The sequence below is a fragment of the Wyeomyia smithii genome, chromosome 2 (assembly GCF_029784165.1).
Source record: "Wyeomyia smithii strain HCP4-BCI-WySm-NY-G18 chromosome 2, ASM2978416v1, whole genome shotgun sequence".
NCBI classification, from domain to species: Eukaryota; Metazoa; Arthropoda; class Insecta; order Diptera; family Culicidae; genus Wyeomyia; species Wyeomyia smithii.
In genome coordinates, this window is record NC_073695.1 from 84,410,780 (window position 1) to 84,431,826 (window position 21,047).

Sequence of the window (21,047 nt, forward strand, 5' to 3'; positions counted from 1 at the left end):
CGAAACTACGACTCAGATAAGTTCTTTGGAAGTTATTAGAATGATGATAAATTCATTACCATTAAGTTGTAAGCTTTCTTCAGATAAATGGGTGGCTCCAGCAATGATTGGATAGTTTTTAAACTGATACATTCTATGATTAGTTTTGCACATTTCCGATCTGCAATCATGAAGTTCAAAATAGACGTTTCCTATTTATTTAATGACGCTGGCGATCGGAGCGTGGGTGTCATAGAGTAAATAATTATACATGATCTGAACTGCCTCAATGTTTATTTTGTTTTGCAAGTTCGCACCCGAGTGGAGATGGTTTCTGCTGATGTATAACAAGCCTTTTCAACGATTTATTTCAATTATGCCGACTCTACGTAATATGAAAAAAGATGGATTTTGTACAAACTGACTTAAGTAAACCAGTCCGAAAAAAAATCGTTGAATCTTCTCTGATGTATCTAGACTAGAGCAGTAATCAATAATTGAACGGACGCTAAAATCCGTTTTTGTTTCGGTTCATTCTGGTCCAGGAACAAAATTACCGCTATTAGAAAGCGTTATTATGGTGAGTACACCAATTACAAAACCTTGAACTGGTGTTAGAAATAGTCAGAAAATATTGAAACAATGTTAAACAAATGTTGCTGCTAAGTTTTACTGATTCATACAGTTAATGAAACTGAAGGTATAGCGCAGACAGTGGTAAATGTTAAATCGTGTTAACGTATTTGACCTGTGGACGACAAGTAAATGTTTGAATCTATTTCATAAATTCATAATCCGTAAATTCATCGTAGTAGTTGTGTGTGAATTTGTAGTGAAATATCTTCAGCAATTCGAGCCAATTTGACACACAAAAATGTAATGAAAGTTTCACATACAATTTCATATACAATCGCAAAGTTAAATGTAGGTTGTACTTATTTTGGTCGCAAGTGAACAGGTAAAGCGTAGAAAACTAACCACATAATTTATGTGCTCGTTTTGTACAAGAATGTGATGATAAAACAGATGAGTATTCTATTGATTCTAATGTGTCAGGTTGTATTGGAGTATTTGACAGTAGTTTCGAAAATAACGACTGTCGGTTTGCGAAGCTACAGTAGTTGAAAACAAAACAAAACGAAACTACCCAATAATGAAAGAAAATTTTATTAAAAGATGAACGGTACATTCAATTTCATACAAAATGTTGCTTAAAACAGTAACAAAACAGTAACAATTAAAAGTTTCTAGGATCTCTCATATATCATAAACTTAACCTCTATAGCATATACAATACATTGATGTGATACCTATTTACATGTGAATAATGACTGTAGCATAACAGACTTGTGTGTCGATATTTATTCCAAACCATTGCATTTTATTATTGATTATGTGGCTTTCTTTTTCTTCGGAAAATCTTGATCCCACACTAAAGGCAGTCCAATTTCCTCGCCACACTTGCTGTATCCTTCCAAGCCACACGGAACCCATCGGGGCATTTTTGATATCCGATCGTAGATATATGGTCCAGGGCTCTTGGTGTTTTTGGTCTGTAATTGGAGGGTGTAACATAAGTTTTGTGCTTTAGAAAAAGACAGATCGCTACAACGTACTTGATTGTGTGCCACCAGTTTGTAATCTTTCGCCAGATAATCTTCCGCGACACCATGGGCAAGAAGGTGTTGCAGTGCAGAGTACTGCTTTTCATTTGGTTCGTATCTAATGTAGTCTCCCATGAAGCAAATGGCTAGTGTGCGGTTGGCGTAGGCGTTTGCTATATCCCATCCTCTGCCGACGTAAACAAAACCATCACCACCGAGCTTCAAAAATTCAAAATAGATTAGTTTTTGTTAATGATGATCTGAGCTCGGTTTGGAAGCAATTCAATTATGACTAACTCACGTAGAAATTGTTGGAAATGTCCGGTAAACCAATTTCGGCTACGGCTGCATCCTGAATTGTTCGCATTTTGATTGAGCATCTGTACATATCGAGGCAAGGCGCGGATTGTACACCAATGTGCGTGATAAGCACATACGGAATTGGTGGTGATAGTGGGTAACGACCGTGGACCTCTGGCTGGGCGCCCCAGTTTTGACGATCGATGACTAGATGACCGTTACCAAGGTTCGGAACTGCAATGATTAGTCTGGCATGGTTAGAAAGTATGAGAAGGTAAGTGCTGAACGCGGGCAGGTTACGTGAGTAAGATTTAAAATACTAACTAGTTCCCGAGGCATAGCTATTTCCAAAAAGAATCTCGGGCTGACTAGAAAGATTGCTTTTTTGGGTTTGTTGTATTATGAAATAAAGCGCTGTGGAGAATGCTATGATAGTGAGCAGGATGAGCGCTCCATACAGAAAATATCGCTCCTGTCGAAGGACGGTTGATTGCTCCGGTGAAGGTAATTTACGGTTTTGGTTGTTACGACCGGCTGAAACAAGAATGAATACATGGCCATTAGTTGCTTACTGTTGAAAAAACTGGCTATCAAAGTTTATTGTTCAGAAATAAGTTTTTCTCGAATAATAATTAGCCTAAAGTAATACCAAGGTATTTATTTACCTGGTAAGGCGTCTTACACAAATTACGTAACGCTTGAAAGGGGGGGGGGAGGGGGGTTAAGTCTGCGTTACTTATTGTTACATAGCGGGGAGGGGGGGCTGGTTGAGCCCGTTACGTAACTGAGATGTTTGCTCAAAATTGCAAAATTGGAGGGGGGACAGGTTGTCCAGCGTTACGTAAATTTAGGGGGGGAAGCATATCTAACATTACTTATCGTTACATATGGAGGGCGGGGGTCTGAAATCTAGGTTTTAAGCGTTACGTAATTTGTGTACGACGCCTAAAGCCTATTTCACGGGTTATAGGGAAAATTTGAAGTCATTCTGCTTTAAAGCAGATCTAAACTGAATATCAATCAGAATAATTTTAAGATGACACATCCCTAAAAGGAATAACATGCCCTTATAATGTATTCATAAAGCCTTTAATTGGATTTTAATTCAAAACTCGAAAATTGTCACAAGTAGTACAAGTATGTACTGGAATTATTAATGTTTATAAAGTGAAAAAAATTACATGTGATCAAAAGCTGAATTTTGTTACCCCAAAATGTAGGGGCCCGGGGGCCATGCTCCCCTGGATTCGCCTTTAAATCTGGTTATGGTTACAGTAATAGATAAAAAAATAATACACACATGTCACTATGATACACTTGGTATTATAGTTCCGTCATTTAAATACCAAGCGCGTTGTCGTATATAAGGGAACGTCGGCTCAGTGCAACACTGGCACAACTCAAAATTTTGCATTTTTGAGTTTTTGATGGCAAACGATGCGATATCCAGCTAAGTTTCATCCCACGGAACCTCGTTTCAAAATCCCCAAAAATTAATTACATCTCAGACTAACAGACATAACACTTTGAACCAATTTTTTTTTAAATTAAGTGGCAGGCGATCAGCGAAAGGTTGTGTATGTTGAGAATGGAAGGCCTACAACTACACCATCCTCAACGTGCACTGCCCCCACGAAGGAAGTCACTGCCCTCACTTGATGTAGAGAAAGAAGCGTTTTTCGCGTAGCTGGAGAAACTCTTCGATAGCTGCCCGTTTCGCGACATCAAGATAGTAATCGGAGACACGAATGACAACGACCAGCGATGCGTTAACTTTGAAGTTTCCCGAGGGCTGGTAGGTAGTACTTTCCCCACAAAGACATGCACAAACCAATCGGAGATCACTTGATCAACATACTGCAAACCAAATTGACCATGTTCTCATCGACTGCCGGTTCTTCCCATACAGAACTAGCATACGCACCAATCGCGGTGCGGATTATGTCTAAATCCTCTATTTAGTTGCGGTATGCTTGGGCTTGAAACTGTATCACGCGGTATGCTTGGTATGCTTACCAAGCGGTATCACGCGGTATGCCTGGGCTTGAACGTGTATCACGCACGACATAGCCAAAATCCACGGCTCGACATCAAACAGCTCCGAAACTCTAAGGCTGCGAACGAATACATACAACAGCTCGAAGCGGTACTACCCGTTTCGGTGCCTCTCGAGGACGGCTGCTGAAGGATTCACACAGCTATCAGGGAGACTACAACTGCGACACTAGTAATGCAGGCAAAGATTGGCAGAATCGACAAGTATGACGTGAAATTCGAGGCAGCGGTTATGAGAAGACCCAGATCTAGGTAGTATACCTAGGTAAGTCAACGAGGGAGAACAAAGTCAAGTACAAACGGGAACGGAATAACAAGACCATGATTCGCAGACGAAATAAGCGCCAGCAAGAGGATCGTAATATGAGGAACTCGAGCAGAGGGGAAATTCTATGAGAAGGTTAACTAGTTAGGTACCTTGGAGCACCAGTAGCAGATGACCGAGTACCAGCCCCGATGTTCATGAAGTTTGAGATCGGGAAGCTGAAAAACAACAAAACCACCAGAAAAGACGGACTTGGCGAGATTTTTAGGCATGGTAAAGGCGTGGATGGAGTCGTCTACCCTATATATATAAAAAGGGCGACAAGCTGGAGTGCCGAAACTACCACGATAGCTCACGTACCAATGCCGTCTTCAAAATACTTGCCTGTTTGCGAGTTAACACCAAGCGGGTTTAATGGGAGTCCGCTTCACCACGGTTCAAATTTTTTAAATTACCGATATCGGATTCCCGTATAAACTGACGCGATTGGTCAGGGCCACCATGGCGCAAATGACGTGTAAGTCACACGTGACAGTATGACACGGGGATACTTTCGAGTCCCTTTAAATCGCGGACTTTTCTGTTCGCCATCGCCCTGTTATTCGAAGAGCGTGTTCCGATACGAGGAGCACGATTTTCACAAAGTCAGTTCAGCTTCTAAGCTTCGCGGGTGACTTCGACATCGGAGGAAACCACTGGCATAGCATGGTGGGGGCTATCAATTAGATGAAAGTCGCGGTGGCACTCACGGAAATTATAAAAAAATACTTTGGTATAATCTCAACCAATTTTTCAAAAATGTGTAGATTGAGTGCAATTCTGGATAATTAAATGATTTCACTGCAACCTGGTGGGGGTGACACCCAAATTTTCCGCCCCGGGTGTCACCTGGTCACGCTACGCCACTGCACAGTGGTCCAATAAGGTAAAAGTGGAACTTAATTCCATAGCGCCTTTCACCTTCATTCTAGCTTAAAAGTGTATTCGGAACAATTATTTGTATGAATGACCCGCATAATCACAAATTGTCAAAAAGTATGAAACGTGTACTATACTAAAAATAAAAAAATTAACTTTTTTGCGTTAAGAGATAGAAGAATAGTTCATTCAGCAAAGTTGTAGAAGATTCAAAAACATGAAACTTTGTTGAACAAATGAAAACCCTATCTCTTTTTGGTACAAAGTTATAAAGTATATTACATGGAACTTACTGAAAAGTTAGTTTTTTGTACTTAACTTTTGTTAGTTGCATTAACACGAAAGTTTTATTCGGAGGAATTGTTAGGGCACACAAAACACACATTTTTGCCAAAGGTCATATATCTCCAGGACTTTTTCTTACAAAGTTATATCATATTTTAGATAATTTTTTCGATAACTTCAAGAACGTATAGGTTAAAAAAGGGCAAGTGGAAACATGATGTCAATACTTTTCCTTGAAGTTAAGCTGAAGTACTATAAACTCCTTTAGGTTCCATTTGCCCCAATCCACCCATATTAGAGTACGACGAGCATATGTTACAGTAGGTTTTCATATATCCAAAATACTAACTTTCTGTGTTAAGAGATAGAAGAATGGTCATTTCGGCAAAGTTTTAGAACGTGCAAAAATATGAATCTTTGCTGAACAAATAAAATTCCTATCTTCATTGGGTACAGAGTTACAGAGTATATTCTATGAATGTAACTTAAAAGTTAGTTTTTTGTTTTTAACTTTTGTTAGTTACATTTTATAAGAAAACGTTGTTCTAAAGAAGCATTTGGGCATACAAAACACACGTTTTGTAAAATAAAATTTGACAGCTCTATCAGTTAAATTCTCACTGTGATGGCGAAAAGAGCTACTCCGTCCAGAAGTGTGCGCGTTCAAAGAACGGTACCCCGCCGCCGCGGACATCGTGCAGCACTTTGTGGACGCCGGGTATGCCCGTTCCGGCATCTACAACATCTTGACACTATTGGACAACGATCAGAGCATCGAAAGCAAGCCCGTTCCCGAACGGCCAACGACCCTGAGCGACAAGAAGCTTCAAAGGATGCTGAGGAGGAAGACCGAGGGAAAAGTGGCTAAATCGCTGCGTGCACTTGGCCGGGAGGTTGGTGCATACGGTGAAACGGTGAAAAAGTATCTGGAGAACATGGACACACATGTCAGGAAGTGGCAGTCCCATCCACTGGTCTCGGAGCTGCAAGCAATGACGCAGCAACAGCGGTTGAATAAGATGGTCAAGTCGATTTTCCCGGCGAATCGCGACGTGGCAGTGGTGATGGACGACGAGACCTATCTCACTCTGTATGGCAACGACTGGCAGGGCACTTTGTATTTTACTACCTCCACGAAGGAAGTAAGCTCCAAGTTTCCCAAGAAGGTGCTGCCGTGGCTGACAATCAGCGGGAAGAGGATGTCAAAGCCGCTCTTCTTTCGCTCCAGGGCTGGCCGTAAACGGGGAAATTTATTTACGAAGTGCCTGCCAGAAGTTGCGTCGTTCATCAAGAAATACCATATGGGCGAAGACACAGTGTTCTAGCCAGATTTGGCGTCGGCCCACTACTCGAAGCGATCGTTGGAGGAGATGGAGCGGCTGAATATCGATGTGGTACCGAAGTCGGCGAATCCGCCCAACGTCCTCCAGCTGCGTTCATCAAGAATTTCTGGGCAAACTTGAAGCGCAAGATCTATTCCAACAATTTTGTCGCGAAAACGGAGGAGGATTAAACGAAGAAAGAGCATAAAAATATGACTATACGCATGTTTTCGTCCTTCATGGCGAACGTTCCGGTTAACTGTCGGGAGGCCGCTCGCAAGGGCGTAGAATTTTTTTTGCAAATAAGATAATATAATTACCATAATAGGAAATTTATCCAACTCAATTATCAATCACCATCTGAAAAAAGTCCATTTTTTACCGCAAACGTTACATGCGAGTGACAGGCTTCAAAGAGAAAAATATCAGCGCTCCAAATCAAGTCTTAGTAGACGGCGATGATTTTGATGTGGTCGAGTATTTGGGGTCAGTGGCGATCATAGACAATACCACCACCAAAGAGATCTAGAGACGCATACAGAATGGGAGTCGTACCTTCTTGTCAAACTACGATCGAATTAATGACGCTGTACGAAGTTGACGATGTACAAAACCCTGGTGAAATCGGTAGTCCTCTACGGAATCGAGACGCCAACGCTGCTCGTGGAGGATTTGAACGCCCCTAGAGATTTCGAACGGAAGGTGCGATGGGCTATCTACGGTGGAGTATAGACGGACGATGGAGAATGGCGAAGGTATATGAACCATGAGCGCGTGCACTGCTTAAAGAGTACCTCATTGCACACTTAGCAAAAGTCAATAGGTTGCGGTGGACCGGTCAGGATATTGAACAAAAAACTGTGAAATCACCTACCTGTACCAGAAATAGAGGGGCGCAGCGTGCACGATAGCTCGACCAGATCTAAGGAGACTTGCGAAATACAGTTCAGAATCGAGAAATATTAGGACAACAAACTGACACAGTACGAGCTACCAAGGCTCACTTTTGACTGGAACGATCGTGAGGAAGGTATTTCCTATCGGAAATTTGCTGGAAGGTACATCAGGATTTTTGAAAAAAGAGAGCAAAAAGAGCGGAATTCATGTATCTACGACACATTGTGATGATATTCAACCAACTAATCAAAACCTGAAATTGTCGTCATTTTCGGACACTGCAGAATCGAAAGACCTGTGTGTGAGTAGGTGTACTTTACGCCGTCGCACAGTAGTGCCGTTTTGAAAAAAGACGGTTAAAAGTCTTTTATCACTTTTCCTAACATACATTGTAATTCACGGTGCAGACGTAATTGATGCGGCTATTTTACCAATTGGATGCCTGTCAGAAGAACCTCAGGAGGGCAAGACTAAGTGACATAAAGAATAAATATTAAATATGAAACCAGTATACAATATTATTTATCAGCAAAACTAACTGAATATTTGAAAAAAAAATAATAACATTTAAAACTATGAAAATGTGAAGTTCCCGAAGAGGGCAGATTCTGAAAAATATGTGTACTTGTATCTCAAAAGATGCCAAAACAAATGACTTTAAGTAATACCTCACAGACATTCAATTTGAAATAATTTGATTTTAATAATTGACATAATTTTACCTTAAAATCACTCTATCTCGGAGTTGATTCAACAGAAACTTTTTTTTTTGAACAAATTGTATTTTGTTATCTAAAACTTTCTAGAACATCTTTAGTTGAACAGAAGTAGTTAATATATAATTTAAGTGAAAAAAACTAGTTTTAAGGTACTCTTTCAAGAAAAACAGTTATATCCCTTCAGATATAAGATCTAGGAATTTTGCGTCATCGGCAAAGTTGCATGAAACGATAACTCTATAACTTTTCTGAAGACAAAAATTGAATATCTCGTAAAATAAACAAGTTAATTTTTCTAAGTGTAATACTAGCTTGATAAGCATTTAAATAAAAACGTCGAAAAATTCTAACCAGTATTGTAAACAACTCTTCCTATAACACCAAACCTCTAAAATGTAAGGAAAAGTGAGGAAAGACTTTTGAGAGTCTTTTTTCAAAACAGCGTCGGAGTTTATAAAAAAAGTACGCTGACATGTCGGTGATCTCCTAGCAACGGATAGTTTTACGAACAGACGAGAGTAAGTTCAAAATTTTGTGAATGAAAGCGACGTTTAAGAGTTTGGAAGAAATCCGGTGATGCGCTAAAGGAACAATAAATGAACAACAGTTACAAGCCCCGAAGAAAAAAAAAACAATTAAATGAGAGTCAGTTCCAAAAATTAAAAGAAATCGTTTGAGTGGATAAAATTTTTTGATTGAAGACCTCTATTTTTTCTGACAAGAGCTAATAATACTACAATCCTCTTATATATCATACTACGAAATAATTTCCTAAATGAAAAAGTTATATCAGGCTGAGTGTATGATGTATTTTGTTCAGTAGTCTATGAAGAAACACTTTTGAAACTCTTGAAGTTAACTTATTTTTATTAATAGCGAAATTTTCATAATGGATGTTAAATGGCAAAACATTTCTTAACTCTGTAGCAGGGATATATTACATGATTTTTGAGTGTATTTTGCCTTGCATTTGCAATATTTTTAATTATCAATGCTTTATTTTTAGCTTCGCTAACACATTTTCCGATAAAAACATAGGTAGTTACGGACATTCCAAAAATTATAATGATCACAACACTTACTCTGTATGAGAAATATTCACGTGTGATGTTGTTTACTTTGCCCACATGGCCTGATTTGATGGTTCGTTTGTTGACCTCATTCTTCGCATGTCTGTGGTTTTAACACCATCTGCATATAGTGGAATCCAGTTTTACCCTCAGTATTGTCAAATAGGAGTTGGTGTAACAAATTTGTAAACCAAGTAACTCAGAGCAGAACTAATAAACAAACTCGATATTATTCAACAACGATTCGCACCAAGTTTTTTGGTTACGTGTGTAAAATATAATAATACCGAAAGTAAGACAAACAAGCAAAAACTTATCTGTGTCAGAATGCAGAAAGTTTGCAAAGGTCCAGATTTGTCTATATATCGTCTATATATACAAAAAACATCAAACAAGCTCAATAAAATGTGTGACTTTGATAATACAACAAAATATTATGTTTGCAGAAGAGTTGCCAGCATTACTGCCTTTCTTTCTGCGCATAGATATCCAACACCCTTTGCTGTCCGAAAAACCGGATCGTATGCAATTCATTGTGGTCCCCGTGGTTCTGCGGTTAGCGATGTCGGTCGGCTAGCTCTCCCACACGGTTGTGATATCGGGTTCGATTCCCGATCGAGTTGAGGATCATTTCGAGCTGGAAATTTTCTCGACTTAGCACTGGGGCAAGGTGTATCGTTGTACTTATCCTACACATGCAAAATGTGCCAAAAACAATATCGATAACGAATTCTCTCAACTAATTTAGTTGATCGAGACCGCTATTAGCTCCAAGGCAATTCATTGTTTCTCTCATGGCGATTTTGATCTCTCTTATTCCGAATTTCTGTATCTTTCCTTGTCTTTAGAAGATGAATTTTGAAGCTAGGAATAAAGCATGATTCATTTAGAATCAGGAAATACTGTCAGTTGTATAGCAGCGCCCCTAGTGGTCGATATTGAAATGTTATTTGTTGGGAAACTTTTCCCGCTTCAGTGCTGAAAGTTTCATCTCGATACGTGGAGTTTGAAGAAAGTTGTGTTAAATGAAAGACGAAAGAAGAAAAATAATTCTGCACGCTCACGTCGAGAACCCGAAGTGATCCGTCCTGAAAATCGCAAAAACAGTGAAAATCGCCTAATCAGCTGTGTATGATGTGCTCGAACGTTTTCGAGAACGGGTGACTGCGAACTTGAACGTATTGAGGGCAATCACTCAGAACTCTCGGATCAGGATATCGCCAGATATATGATGCTAATGGCCAGGCACAATTGATACGTTTCAGCTGCATTTGCGGTAATTTGACAGTTAGTTTATACATTTATCAAATCAAATTACCATCAACGGTTTTCGTTGCATACGGTCTAATTTTTCAGCTGCTTTTGCTCAGCTGAATTAAGTGTTTTAAGATCTTCAATTGTTGTGTTCCAGCAACGAAAAGTGTTATTCCATCGGATATATGTCGAGCAAAATATTTTTGATGAAATATCGATAAGTTTCAAGGAGAATTACCGTTATGTAACCAGATACATACGAGTGTATGGAATTCCAAAGAAAACCATTTTGCCACTATTTATTAGATGAAAAAATTAGCCGTACTGCCCCAATATTGTGGTGAATTCTGCCCTGTGGACGGGGTGCATTTTACCTCACTTGCATGCTGCTTTTCGCCTCTTTGTTGCGGTGAATTTTACCCCAGAAAGGGTTCGGCTCGTTTGACAACTTATATAAATTATAAAACTCACTTAAAAAATGTGTGTTATGCATTTTCTACACTGTTTTAGCATCAGATGTGAGTTTTAATGATTAAATAAGGGTTTTTATATTTTGATTAGTATATAACATTGGTTTTAACTCTCAGCTTTAACAAGAATATACTCTGCTTTCGTTAACTGGTGCTTTTTACCCCAGGAAACCCTACGTGAGGATGGATTTTGAAAAGCCTCCCGGAACGTAATTGTCTCAAAGCTATTCGATATCACGTTGTTTTGGTTGCTAAATAAAATCACACTTGTATACAAATTTTCACCCGTCCATACAAACATAACACTTAATATCCGTTTCCGAAAATGGATCAAAAATTATGATGAACGCATGACGAGTTTAGTCGGGAAATGAAGCATCAAAATTGCACCATCGCTGCTTATGAAGAGTGAACAACGATTCAGTGCCTGCTGAACTAGGTGTTGGTTTACAGATAACAAGCATTCGCTAAAATACAAACATCTAGCAGTAGCGCAGCTGGTTGCCGCTGTTGTGGATGCTGCCGTCGAAAAGGGGGAATTCCTAGCGGAGGTTGCAGTGGGCGGTGAGCAATCACCAGAACTAGACGTTGATGATTTGGATCCTCGTCGGTGACAGTATTTACGTTTGCGCTGCAAATTCGAGTGATGCCGTTCCTTGTTGTGGATTTTCAGTAGCAATTTCATGATTCACTTTTTCCACAGCTCGCGGTTACCGTTTTGTTCGAACGCGATTGATGGCTTGAACCATTTTGGAGTACACTAACAACGACGAATCGGACAATTGTAATCCACTGCAGTTTATCACGTTTCAAATTCAATTAGTGGTGACTGAGCTTGAGTTGTACTATGTCAAGGATAAAAACAATCGGGTATTACAATTTTCGTTCCGTTTTCCGCGCACTTAATACCATGTAATCCACGAAGGTGTCCGTTTTCTTGTCACCACTTTTAGGTATGGATTTCGATTGGGAACGGTTGTTTACCGAACCACGTCTTCGGACGGCCAACAGACAAGTGATGCCTCCACGGCTGTTTATTTAGTTAATCCAACGATGATGCGATGTGCCATACAAATCGCGCAGATTGTTCTGCTATTTGCGTAGTGGTTTCTATGTGTGGACACAATGTCCAGTTTGACTAGTATTGAGAAGCTAAACAGAACGGATGCACTCGCTGGAACGTGGAAAATAACATACCAAACAGCGTGAGACGCCCGAACGCCCGTCATTTCGTACATAAGCTATGTTTGCATTTGGTGGAGAAAGTGATTAGTACATACACGGGCCGGGCCAGGGTTGTAGGGATATATGACTTCGAAACGCAATTTTGCTGAAAAAATTTAATTAAAGTATTCCCAATCCTAAACTAATTTTGTTTGTGAAAGTTGGAGGACAGTTTCTTATTAGTGTTTGAAAAATAGTCAAATAATCGGGAGATCACTGTACGAGAAACCTAATATATGACATACTTTGATAATCTATGGCCGACAGTACTTGTGGTGTATACAGTTTAGTATTCTTTGCTCGTCTGGACAGTCGTGGCTGTCCACCGTGAGGCGCATCTGCTAGTGTGAAGACTGCTTTCGCTCATAAGACTGAATGACGATATTTCGCTAACATACAATCGTGGATACGTGAATCGTTTAGTAATTTGTTAACTGCGAACCGGCAATCAGTCTCTATAGTACTTTTGAATGTCTTTCGGATAATTACCCGATACTTCAATTCAGAACTGACTATACGAATAAGTAGTCAAATCACACTACTACAGAGGCCCTGCACTGCAGTTATTTGAAACAGGGGAATTAGGGATAATCAAAATTTATTGTAAGTTAAACTCAAATTCCACGTGATTGGTAGAAAATGGAAATGAGTATCAATTCTATAAGCTAGGTCGCATTCTTGAATGGTACCGTCTGCCGGGGTGAGATTAAGCCACGGGGATGAGATTAAGCCAAAACGGGAAATGTTTGTATGTTAAATTACTTGCGATTTCCAAAACCCAGAACCTCAAATTCAATACTTTATGATACATGACATATTTATTCACAACTTGAAATGGAATATAGATAATATCAGTGAACTGTTTCGCTTCAAGAATGTTTCAAAGTACAGGGTGAAAAACATACGCAAATAACGTTATCCGAAAATGTCCCAGGAAAACCAACCCGATCAAGAAATCACATCAACTTACTGCTCAGTTGGTACGTTAGGATGTCGTCTCCAATGTGTTGAGGAAATATTATGCATTGAATCTGTGCCGGCTCAGAAAATAATGTTTCTCCACACTGTACCCTTTTCGAGCCCTTTTGGGGAGAGATTGTGCCAAGCTATATTGAACGGCACAGTGTGTGGAGTTCACATTCACGACAAAATTATATCAGTATACACCAAAACACTTGCATTGTTTACATTTGGTATGTTTTTTTTCCCAAAGCATAAGGTATGTTGTCTAACTATGGTATTCTTTAAAAAAATGACTAAAAGCTTGAGAAGCTTACTGTTCTCAATTGTTAGATGGAAATTTTCAATAATTGATATTACTTATGGAATGTAACAAAACTTTGTACACCAATTCTATATAATTCTATGTAAACAGATGACTTTTAAAGCGAAGAAAGAGGGTTGTGGGTACTTTTCCAGAGGTTTTGAGATCTCCAATGGAATATACAGTTGTCAATGACACATAATAATTGAAACGAAAAGTCTTCTCAAACTTCCTGTTCTAACGTTTTCCCTTTTTAAGCTACCTGGAGACGCCACTATGTGTATAGAGACTGTCTATAAGCCACGTTTTCATAACTAGTTACTCTATGTATCAATTCGATCCAGCCATACATTTTTCTATAATTCATATGAAACATAGTTTCTGATCAACCCCCTAAAGCCCTAATAGTCTACGTTGTTTATGGTCGTCCCTATTATTACTGTTTTATCATGTTAGTCATGCGGATTATTCGTAGACACACTACTGTTCATTTAACAGGTATTAAATTCAACTTTTTGTTTTTGGCACAATCTCACCCCATAGAAGGGGTGAGATTGAGCCAAAGTTCATGTATTTTTAGCAAAATTATAGTTTATTGTAACTTAACCATATTTGTTGTAGTTGTTTACAAAACATTCTAGAATGCATTGGTGTATTTTGGATCGAATTCTTTGCTCAAATGTGTGCGTTACAAGCTTGAGAACAAAAAAGCATCATTTTTTGGCACAATCTCACCCCGGATGACGGTAACTATTCTGAGCTATTCTGTTCCAGTTTTAATATTTTTTTATTCATAATATCTGACCCAGCAAGTTTCGTCCTGCCCATTTTTTTCTTTATTTAAATAATTTTGAACATTCCGAATTATTTGATTCTAGGCGATTTGTTTATAGTCTGCAAATGTACGACGAATCGGAACAAACTTAAAAGACAAATCCTTTGAAAAGATTGGTTTTATCGGAATCAGAACGTTTTCACTTTTTGGTTTCTGTACATCACCTAGATTTTAGAATTCAAAATGGTGTCCAGGGTCAATTCTTGGATTCTAAGTATCATCCCGATTACGGGAATATCCACATTGAGAGGTATTCGGTCATTTTCGGCTTTCAGACACCGGAAGTCGCCTTCTTGGAATTTAAAAAGGTATCGGGGGTTCGATTTTTGGGTTCTGGCATCATCACGATTTCGGATATACCCATATTAGGCGGTGTTTGGTCACCTTATGCTGTTATCCAGAAACCTGAAGTCCTTACATTTCAAAAGGGCACGTGGAGTTAATTTCTGGCCTCTGAGTGTCATTCTGGTTCCGGAAATATTTATATTGGATGGTATTTGGTAATTTTTGGCTATTTTCCAGGAACCCGAAGTCGCCATCTTGGATTTCTAAACGACATTTGGTGTCAATTTCTGGCACTGACATTGAGTGGTGTTCGCTCATGTTCGGCTATTTTCCAGAACCCGGAAATTTCCATCCTAAATTTAAAAAGTTCCCTCCTCCCCCTTTCTCCTCCAGAGTATGGAGTATGGAGCCTGACTCCGAAAATACCTATATTGGGTGGTATTTGTTCACTCTCGGCTGTTTTTCAGAAACCAGAAGTCGTAATCTCGGATTTCAAAATGGCATTTGAAGTCAATTTGCCCTCTGGGCGTCATTCTGGTTACGGAAATATTCATATTGGATGATATTTGGTCATATTCGGCTGTTTTCCGGAAACCGGAAGACGTCATCCTAGAATTTAAAATGGTGTGATAGATCGATCTACGGCTTCAATGCATCATTACAATTTCGGAATTTCGGTCACTATCGGCTGTTTTTATTAAACTGGAAGTCACCATTTTGGATTTCAAAAAGACATTTGGAGTGAATTTTTGGCCTATGAGCGTCATTCTGGTTCCGAAAATACCCATATCGGGTGGTATTTGGCCATTTTCGGCTGTTTTCTAGAAACCGAAAGTTTCCATTTTTAATTCGACTTTGGTCGACTTTGGGCTACTGTGCATCACCCCGATCAAGAATTGGTATCCGGAAAAATTGGTTGAAATACAGATATTTGTATGAGAGTATTTATATGAAAACCCCCCTCCCCTTTCTTTTCCAGAGTGTCCAACAATCATAGAAACATTCCTTACTCCCAAAAGCCACTATAATATCCTAAAGTGCTCAGATCCCGGAACCGGGATGATAGAGAACGCAAATCGACCCCAGTTACTATCTTCAAGGGCCGCCACATCATTTTCAGAGAGTTTTTTTGTGTATTCCTTAACCCAGCGGTTCTCAACCTGTTTTTCTCCGCGTACCCCTTGGCGATATTTTCCAAATCGATTGTACCCCATGACTTGGAATGTTCTCACAGAGGGCCAGAGAGTAGTGGTAGATCATGTTGTGGTAGTCTAGTTCAGGTTTCAAATTGAACTATGTTTTGTTTGATTGCTAAAGTCATGTTTGAGAGCAAGTTTGATCAACAAGTATTATAAAGAAAAATTGCTTCGTCTGCCATTAATGATTTTTCTTTCGCGTACCCCTAGGGGTACGCGTACTACAGGTTGAGAACCCCTGCATTGACCGATTTTAAGCAATACATTGACATAAGACAGGCTCTGATTTTTTTCAATATGGGGTTTTTAGATGTACAATTTAGTTGCCTAAAACTTTTTTGAACAAACTAAAATGAACTCTCTTAAGGAAAAAATATCACTAACGAAAACCGTTCGGTAATGTCAAGAGTTAGAGAAAAGTTGTCAGAGGTGGTTTTTAGGAAGTTGTGTGAATTTTCATTTAAAAATATTGAAAACTTCTATTTACTTGTTATTGTTAACTGGTGACAACCAAAAATTTGGTTTTTTTTCAATGCTGTCAAAAATATTGGATGTAGTAGAACAAGAACTGATTTATTACACTCGAAGATACATTCAATTTCAACAAAAAAAAAAAACGAGTGTGTTGTACTGCATTCACGTCGACGTTTCGGATGCATCTCTTGATCCTATCCATCAGCTGTTTGCATTTCCTCGCTCTCCAGTTGTTTTGTGCACCAATGAATGGAAAATACCGCAGAAATCTTCGATTGGGCGGCACAGAGGTAGATTGTTTGGGTTGCATATTTGGGGTATAAATGGAGTCGAGTAGTTGTTCTGGTACGTTTGTGTTTTTTGACGTAAGGTGATGATGTTTCATTTGGCCAAAACACAGGCCCGGATGTAAGGGGGGGCGAAGAGGGTAAATGCTCCTGGCCTTTCGATACGAGGGTCCCCCCTAGTCCTGGGCCAGACGTGAAGACAGAGAGTGGAGACTTTTTTTTTGCTCGTCACCTTCCAGCAAAGCGTTAAGTTATTTCAAAATTTTAAAATTTTCTAACTTTTTTTTAAGAAAAGGGGGCCCCACAAAATAATCTGTACCTACATCCGGCCCTGCCAAAACACCTTTCATCGGTCTGGTGTTTTTTTAAAGAAAAGGAATCAAAACTTTGTTTGAACATTCGTTCTAGTAAACTTTTTGCATCTTAGGCTTAAAGAATAATTTAGACAGAAAGAAAAAAGTTATTTTTTGACGAATACTCTGGCCTGTCTAACACTACCTTCCTGGCGAATTATTATAAGGGGTTTTCAAGAAATTATGCACAGTCAAAACCGGAATATTTTCGCTTTCAAAATGGTTTACCGTGAACTTTTTGCGAAAATTATTGTGCAGTTCAATTAGAACTGTAGACTGCGCTTGCGCAACGCTTCCTGTTTCGGCAATGACCGACTTGCTCATCCCTAATAATACTCTGCAGCCAAAACAACCTTCAGCGATTCATGTTCCCCTACACAACTTAGTGACACTGGTGCCAATAACATGGAATCATATGCATATGACCAAAACCAGAGTCGAAGTTAAATGCAAAATGTTTTGAACAAACTTAATGTCTTTTTAATTGTTAATATTTCAATGTTTTTAAATGACCGGATTCATGAAAGTGAACCGATCACAACGCACAACGTTTTATTGGTTTCGCACCATCCAACCTTTGGATGTAGTATCAAAACAATACCTCGGCTGTGAAAATATTCATATTAGGTAGTATTTGATCATTTAAGGCTGTTTTACAGACACTGAAAGTAAATTTGAAAATATCTGGAGTTTATTTCCTGCTTCTGAGCATCATATTAATGCCGGAATCAGACACATTGAAGCAGAGTAGGCAGTGTGACTTTGCTCTCGTATCCAAGTGAGTTTTAAAACTTGCTTGCACATTTATTTTCGGTTTGCACGTAAACCCTACTAACAGTGCTTTACACTTGAGTTTGATTCGAGTTTTAATCCTGCATAACAACAATTGCATAAAAATCGAAATGCCTTGAAATTCGCGCCGCGTCTGCTGCAACAGTTTGTTGCATTGTCCTTTGAAAGCATAAATTCGATCTAAAAACAAAACTCATCGCGTTACATCATCGCCTGCATCGCTGGATACATCGTGCACTGCATGCATTGCACGCATTTAAACTCAATCGATCAGAGTGTGCGGTGCAAAAAAACTCAAACTATCGAGAGGAAGCAGATTCAAGTTGGATTCAAATCTGGAAAAGTGTTACTCAGTTCAACTTTGCACGAGTTCATGCCATCACTGCATTGAAGTAGATTTTGTCACTCTATGGTTTTTTTTCCTGAAATCGGAAGACGCAATTTTGAATTTCAAAATGACGTCCGAGGATGGTTTCTAGGCATCTAAAAATACCCATATTCGAGGCGCAACGGCGTTGAAGCCTTAAATGGCCGACTTCAAGCCACCACTTCGGATTTTCGAAGGCACAAGACTAGGTAATAGTGGTTGCGTCACCTTTGAAAACGCTACTTTATGTTTGCTGCGGTGAAGCATACATAAGATAGCGTTTCCAAAGGGAATGCATTCTCTATTTCTGAGTCTTGTGCTTATGGCCGTTTCACCTTAATGGTATTCGGCCGTTTCAAAAGAAAAGGAACAATATCAATAAGAACAAATGTGGTTTTTCCTATATGGACTTGCTCACTGCGATTAGAATCGTTGACGCGTCCGCTTACATCAAAGTGTCGCATAGTAATCGCACGCCGGGTTCGTCGCTTCAACGTTATGTTTACGAGATAACTCATTCAAGTCTCTGAAAAAATATTGGTGGCTAGGGGCACCAAAATTCACAGGAATGGTTAAAAAGCTATAATATTTCATTTTTCTCCTGTTTAAGTTTTAGTGTAATCAGTCACATCGGTTTTCATTGTAACCTATGAAGATTCCTCTCCTATTTAACATGTCAGATTATATGTGCATGATTTCGAATTTCAAATCTTCGCATAGCCTTAAAAACTGTCTAAAAATTCTAACTTCGTCCACTGACTTGCCAAAAACTTAGGACACTAAAATGAGCTACCCAGTTATTAAATCATGTTCACAGTTATCACAGTCATAATATAACCACATATTATGCTCACTCATACTTCTCCATAATAATAATGATATGCAGTATACTCGAGTGAACTACCAGGAATACCCGGAGTAAATTATCCAGATAGTTGAACCAACTAAACTAGTTTCTATTATTGCTCGGTGCTTTTTGCATACAGTTAGTTCCAAGTTCACAGGGTTTAAAATCATTTTCTGCCACAGGACTTGTGGCTAGCTGTAACAGTGATTGATACTCTGTCCGAAACAAAGACGAAAGCTGAGTAGGTACCTGCTGTGGAACCACGCTAGCCAAAAGAGTTTAACGACACGTATTTTTCTTATTCACGATCGTCAATATTTCTTTAACGGAAGGTCGATACACGTTCCTGACGCACGCACGTTGTTTGGGATTCATTGCACACAACCACTGTTCGAAACACGTATAGGACAAAGTCACTACTCACATGCAATCCGACTGGCTTCGACGGTCGCATCCATGTACTGATAAATCGTTACGGATCCTTGGTACTGTGTCATTGGTCCGATGACCACGTCACTTGAGTTGGACAGATTGATCACACTGGTCGTGGCCGGTTGTACTGTGTTATTGTTGTTATTGTTTGCACTTCCTGGTCCCGAATTAGAATTCTGGCTGTAACTGTTCTCCGGCAGGTGCGGCATGCCATTGTGCTGGTGGAAGCTATTATAACGCGGGTGGATGCTCATTAGCGCATTACTTGCGGACTCCGGCAACGAGGATCCCGACGATGGGGGTTGTCTATCTGCATTTGGATCCATGTTTTAGAGCCGACCGCAAAATTCGAAGGTTCGTCGCGTCGAGAAGAGTTGGTTGCACTGTGATCGAGGTAGAAGTTGCACAGAAACTAAACGAGTAACTTGACTACGAGTGGCAGCGACGGTTGTGCTATAGATACATTTGCAGTATTCTAAGTTAAAGCTGCATTCTCAGTTGATACGATGAATAATTCTCCAATGAAACCAGTTCCGAACGTGGATGGGATGGGAAAATCCACCCTTTTCTTAGTTGTATCATGATTGTATTAAAACGATTCGTCATGTAAAGAAAGCTCGATGTAAGTGATGTGTGCGTATTGAACGTATTTTATTATTTGTTATGAGAATACTACCGTTCAATAATGTTCTACATCAATGACGTAGCAACAGATGCCAGATGAGAGGGGAAAGGAGTCATGGAGTCTGTACATAGTAAATACACGCTATATTTTTTGAGTATGTACGGCATGATTGAGTGAGGTCAAAAATGAACTGAATAAGTAACATTTTTTCTTCTTCTAAGAAATATTTCCTGTCTACGCTCCTACTGTGAGTGCATCGATCTTTTCTTTTATTTACCTTTTTTTACTAAGTTCGCATATATCTGGTTTGGTTACCAGCTGATTTGTTGTCTAGTCTAGTCTAGTCTACACTAACACAGCCAGTACTTGAAAGGATCCCTGAAAATAAGATCCACCATTTAAAAAAAAATGGTTTCCATAGAGCTTTCTACGCCAAATCTCACCAAAATAGGCTTAGTCGTGTATCCTTATAAAATCGATTTGTTTTCAACCAAAAAATCAGCTGATATTTAATTTCGAAAAAAATTTCACTTATGAATCCTAGTTCATTAGTGTTACCTGTTTTAACAAACTTTGTTTTAGTGGAAAAATAGATGAAATAAAACTAAAAATCGGCTTACAACTTGAATAAAAGTTCGGGGCAGGAGGAAATTTTTTGTTACCACCAGCGTGTTGATTATTTGCAACCAAAAATAAAACTTGTATTAGTGAAATCGGCCACTAATACTAGCGCAGATAGGAAGGTCTATACATTTTTCTTGTCAACGGCCAGGTCTACTGCGTAGCGCAATATAATACAATAGAGCAAAATCATTTCAAATCGCCTGGAAATACGCGAAAATTTAATCGACCATTTTTGATTTGATTGAAACTTTGCACACGTATTTGGCTTAGCAAACTGAGCATTTTTCACAGGTGGAGAGATTTT

At 39.2% G+C, this 21,047-nt stretch overlaps 1 protein-coding gene across 3 annotated transcripts; it reads right to left on the bottom strand.

Annotated features, from left to right (window-relative positions):
- Nucleotides 1-1,123: 1,123 nt before the first annotated feature.
- Nucleotides 1,124-19,915, bottom strand: LOC129723948 (peptidoglycan-recognition protein LA). Of its 3 annotated transcripts, none has more exons than XM_055678453.1 (5): nt 19,487-19,915; nt 2,208-2,417; nt 1,885-2,117; nt 1,596-1,802; nt 1,124-1,532 (listed from the first exon to the last, which is right to left on the bottom strand). In XM_055678453.1, exons 1-5 carry the CDS (start codon nt 19,818-19,820, stop codon nt 1,371-1,373), a joined length of 1,146 nt encoding a protein of 381 aa, XP_055534428.1. In that variant the 5' UTR covers nt 19,821-19,915; the 3' UTR covers nt 1,124-1,370. The 3 variants fall into 3 exon arrangements, with proteins under 3 accessions (XP_055534428.1, XP_055534430.1, XP_055534429.1); XM_055678455.1 differs by lacking the exon at nt 19,487-19,915 and adding an exon at nt 11,715-12,268; XM_055678454.1 differs by lacking the exon at nt 19,487-19,915 and adding an exon at nt 11,619-12,261.
- Nucleotides 19,916-21,047: the final 1,132 nt, after the last annotated feature.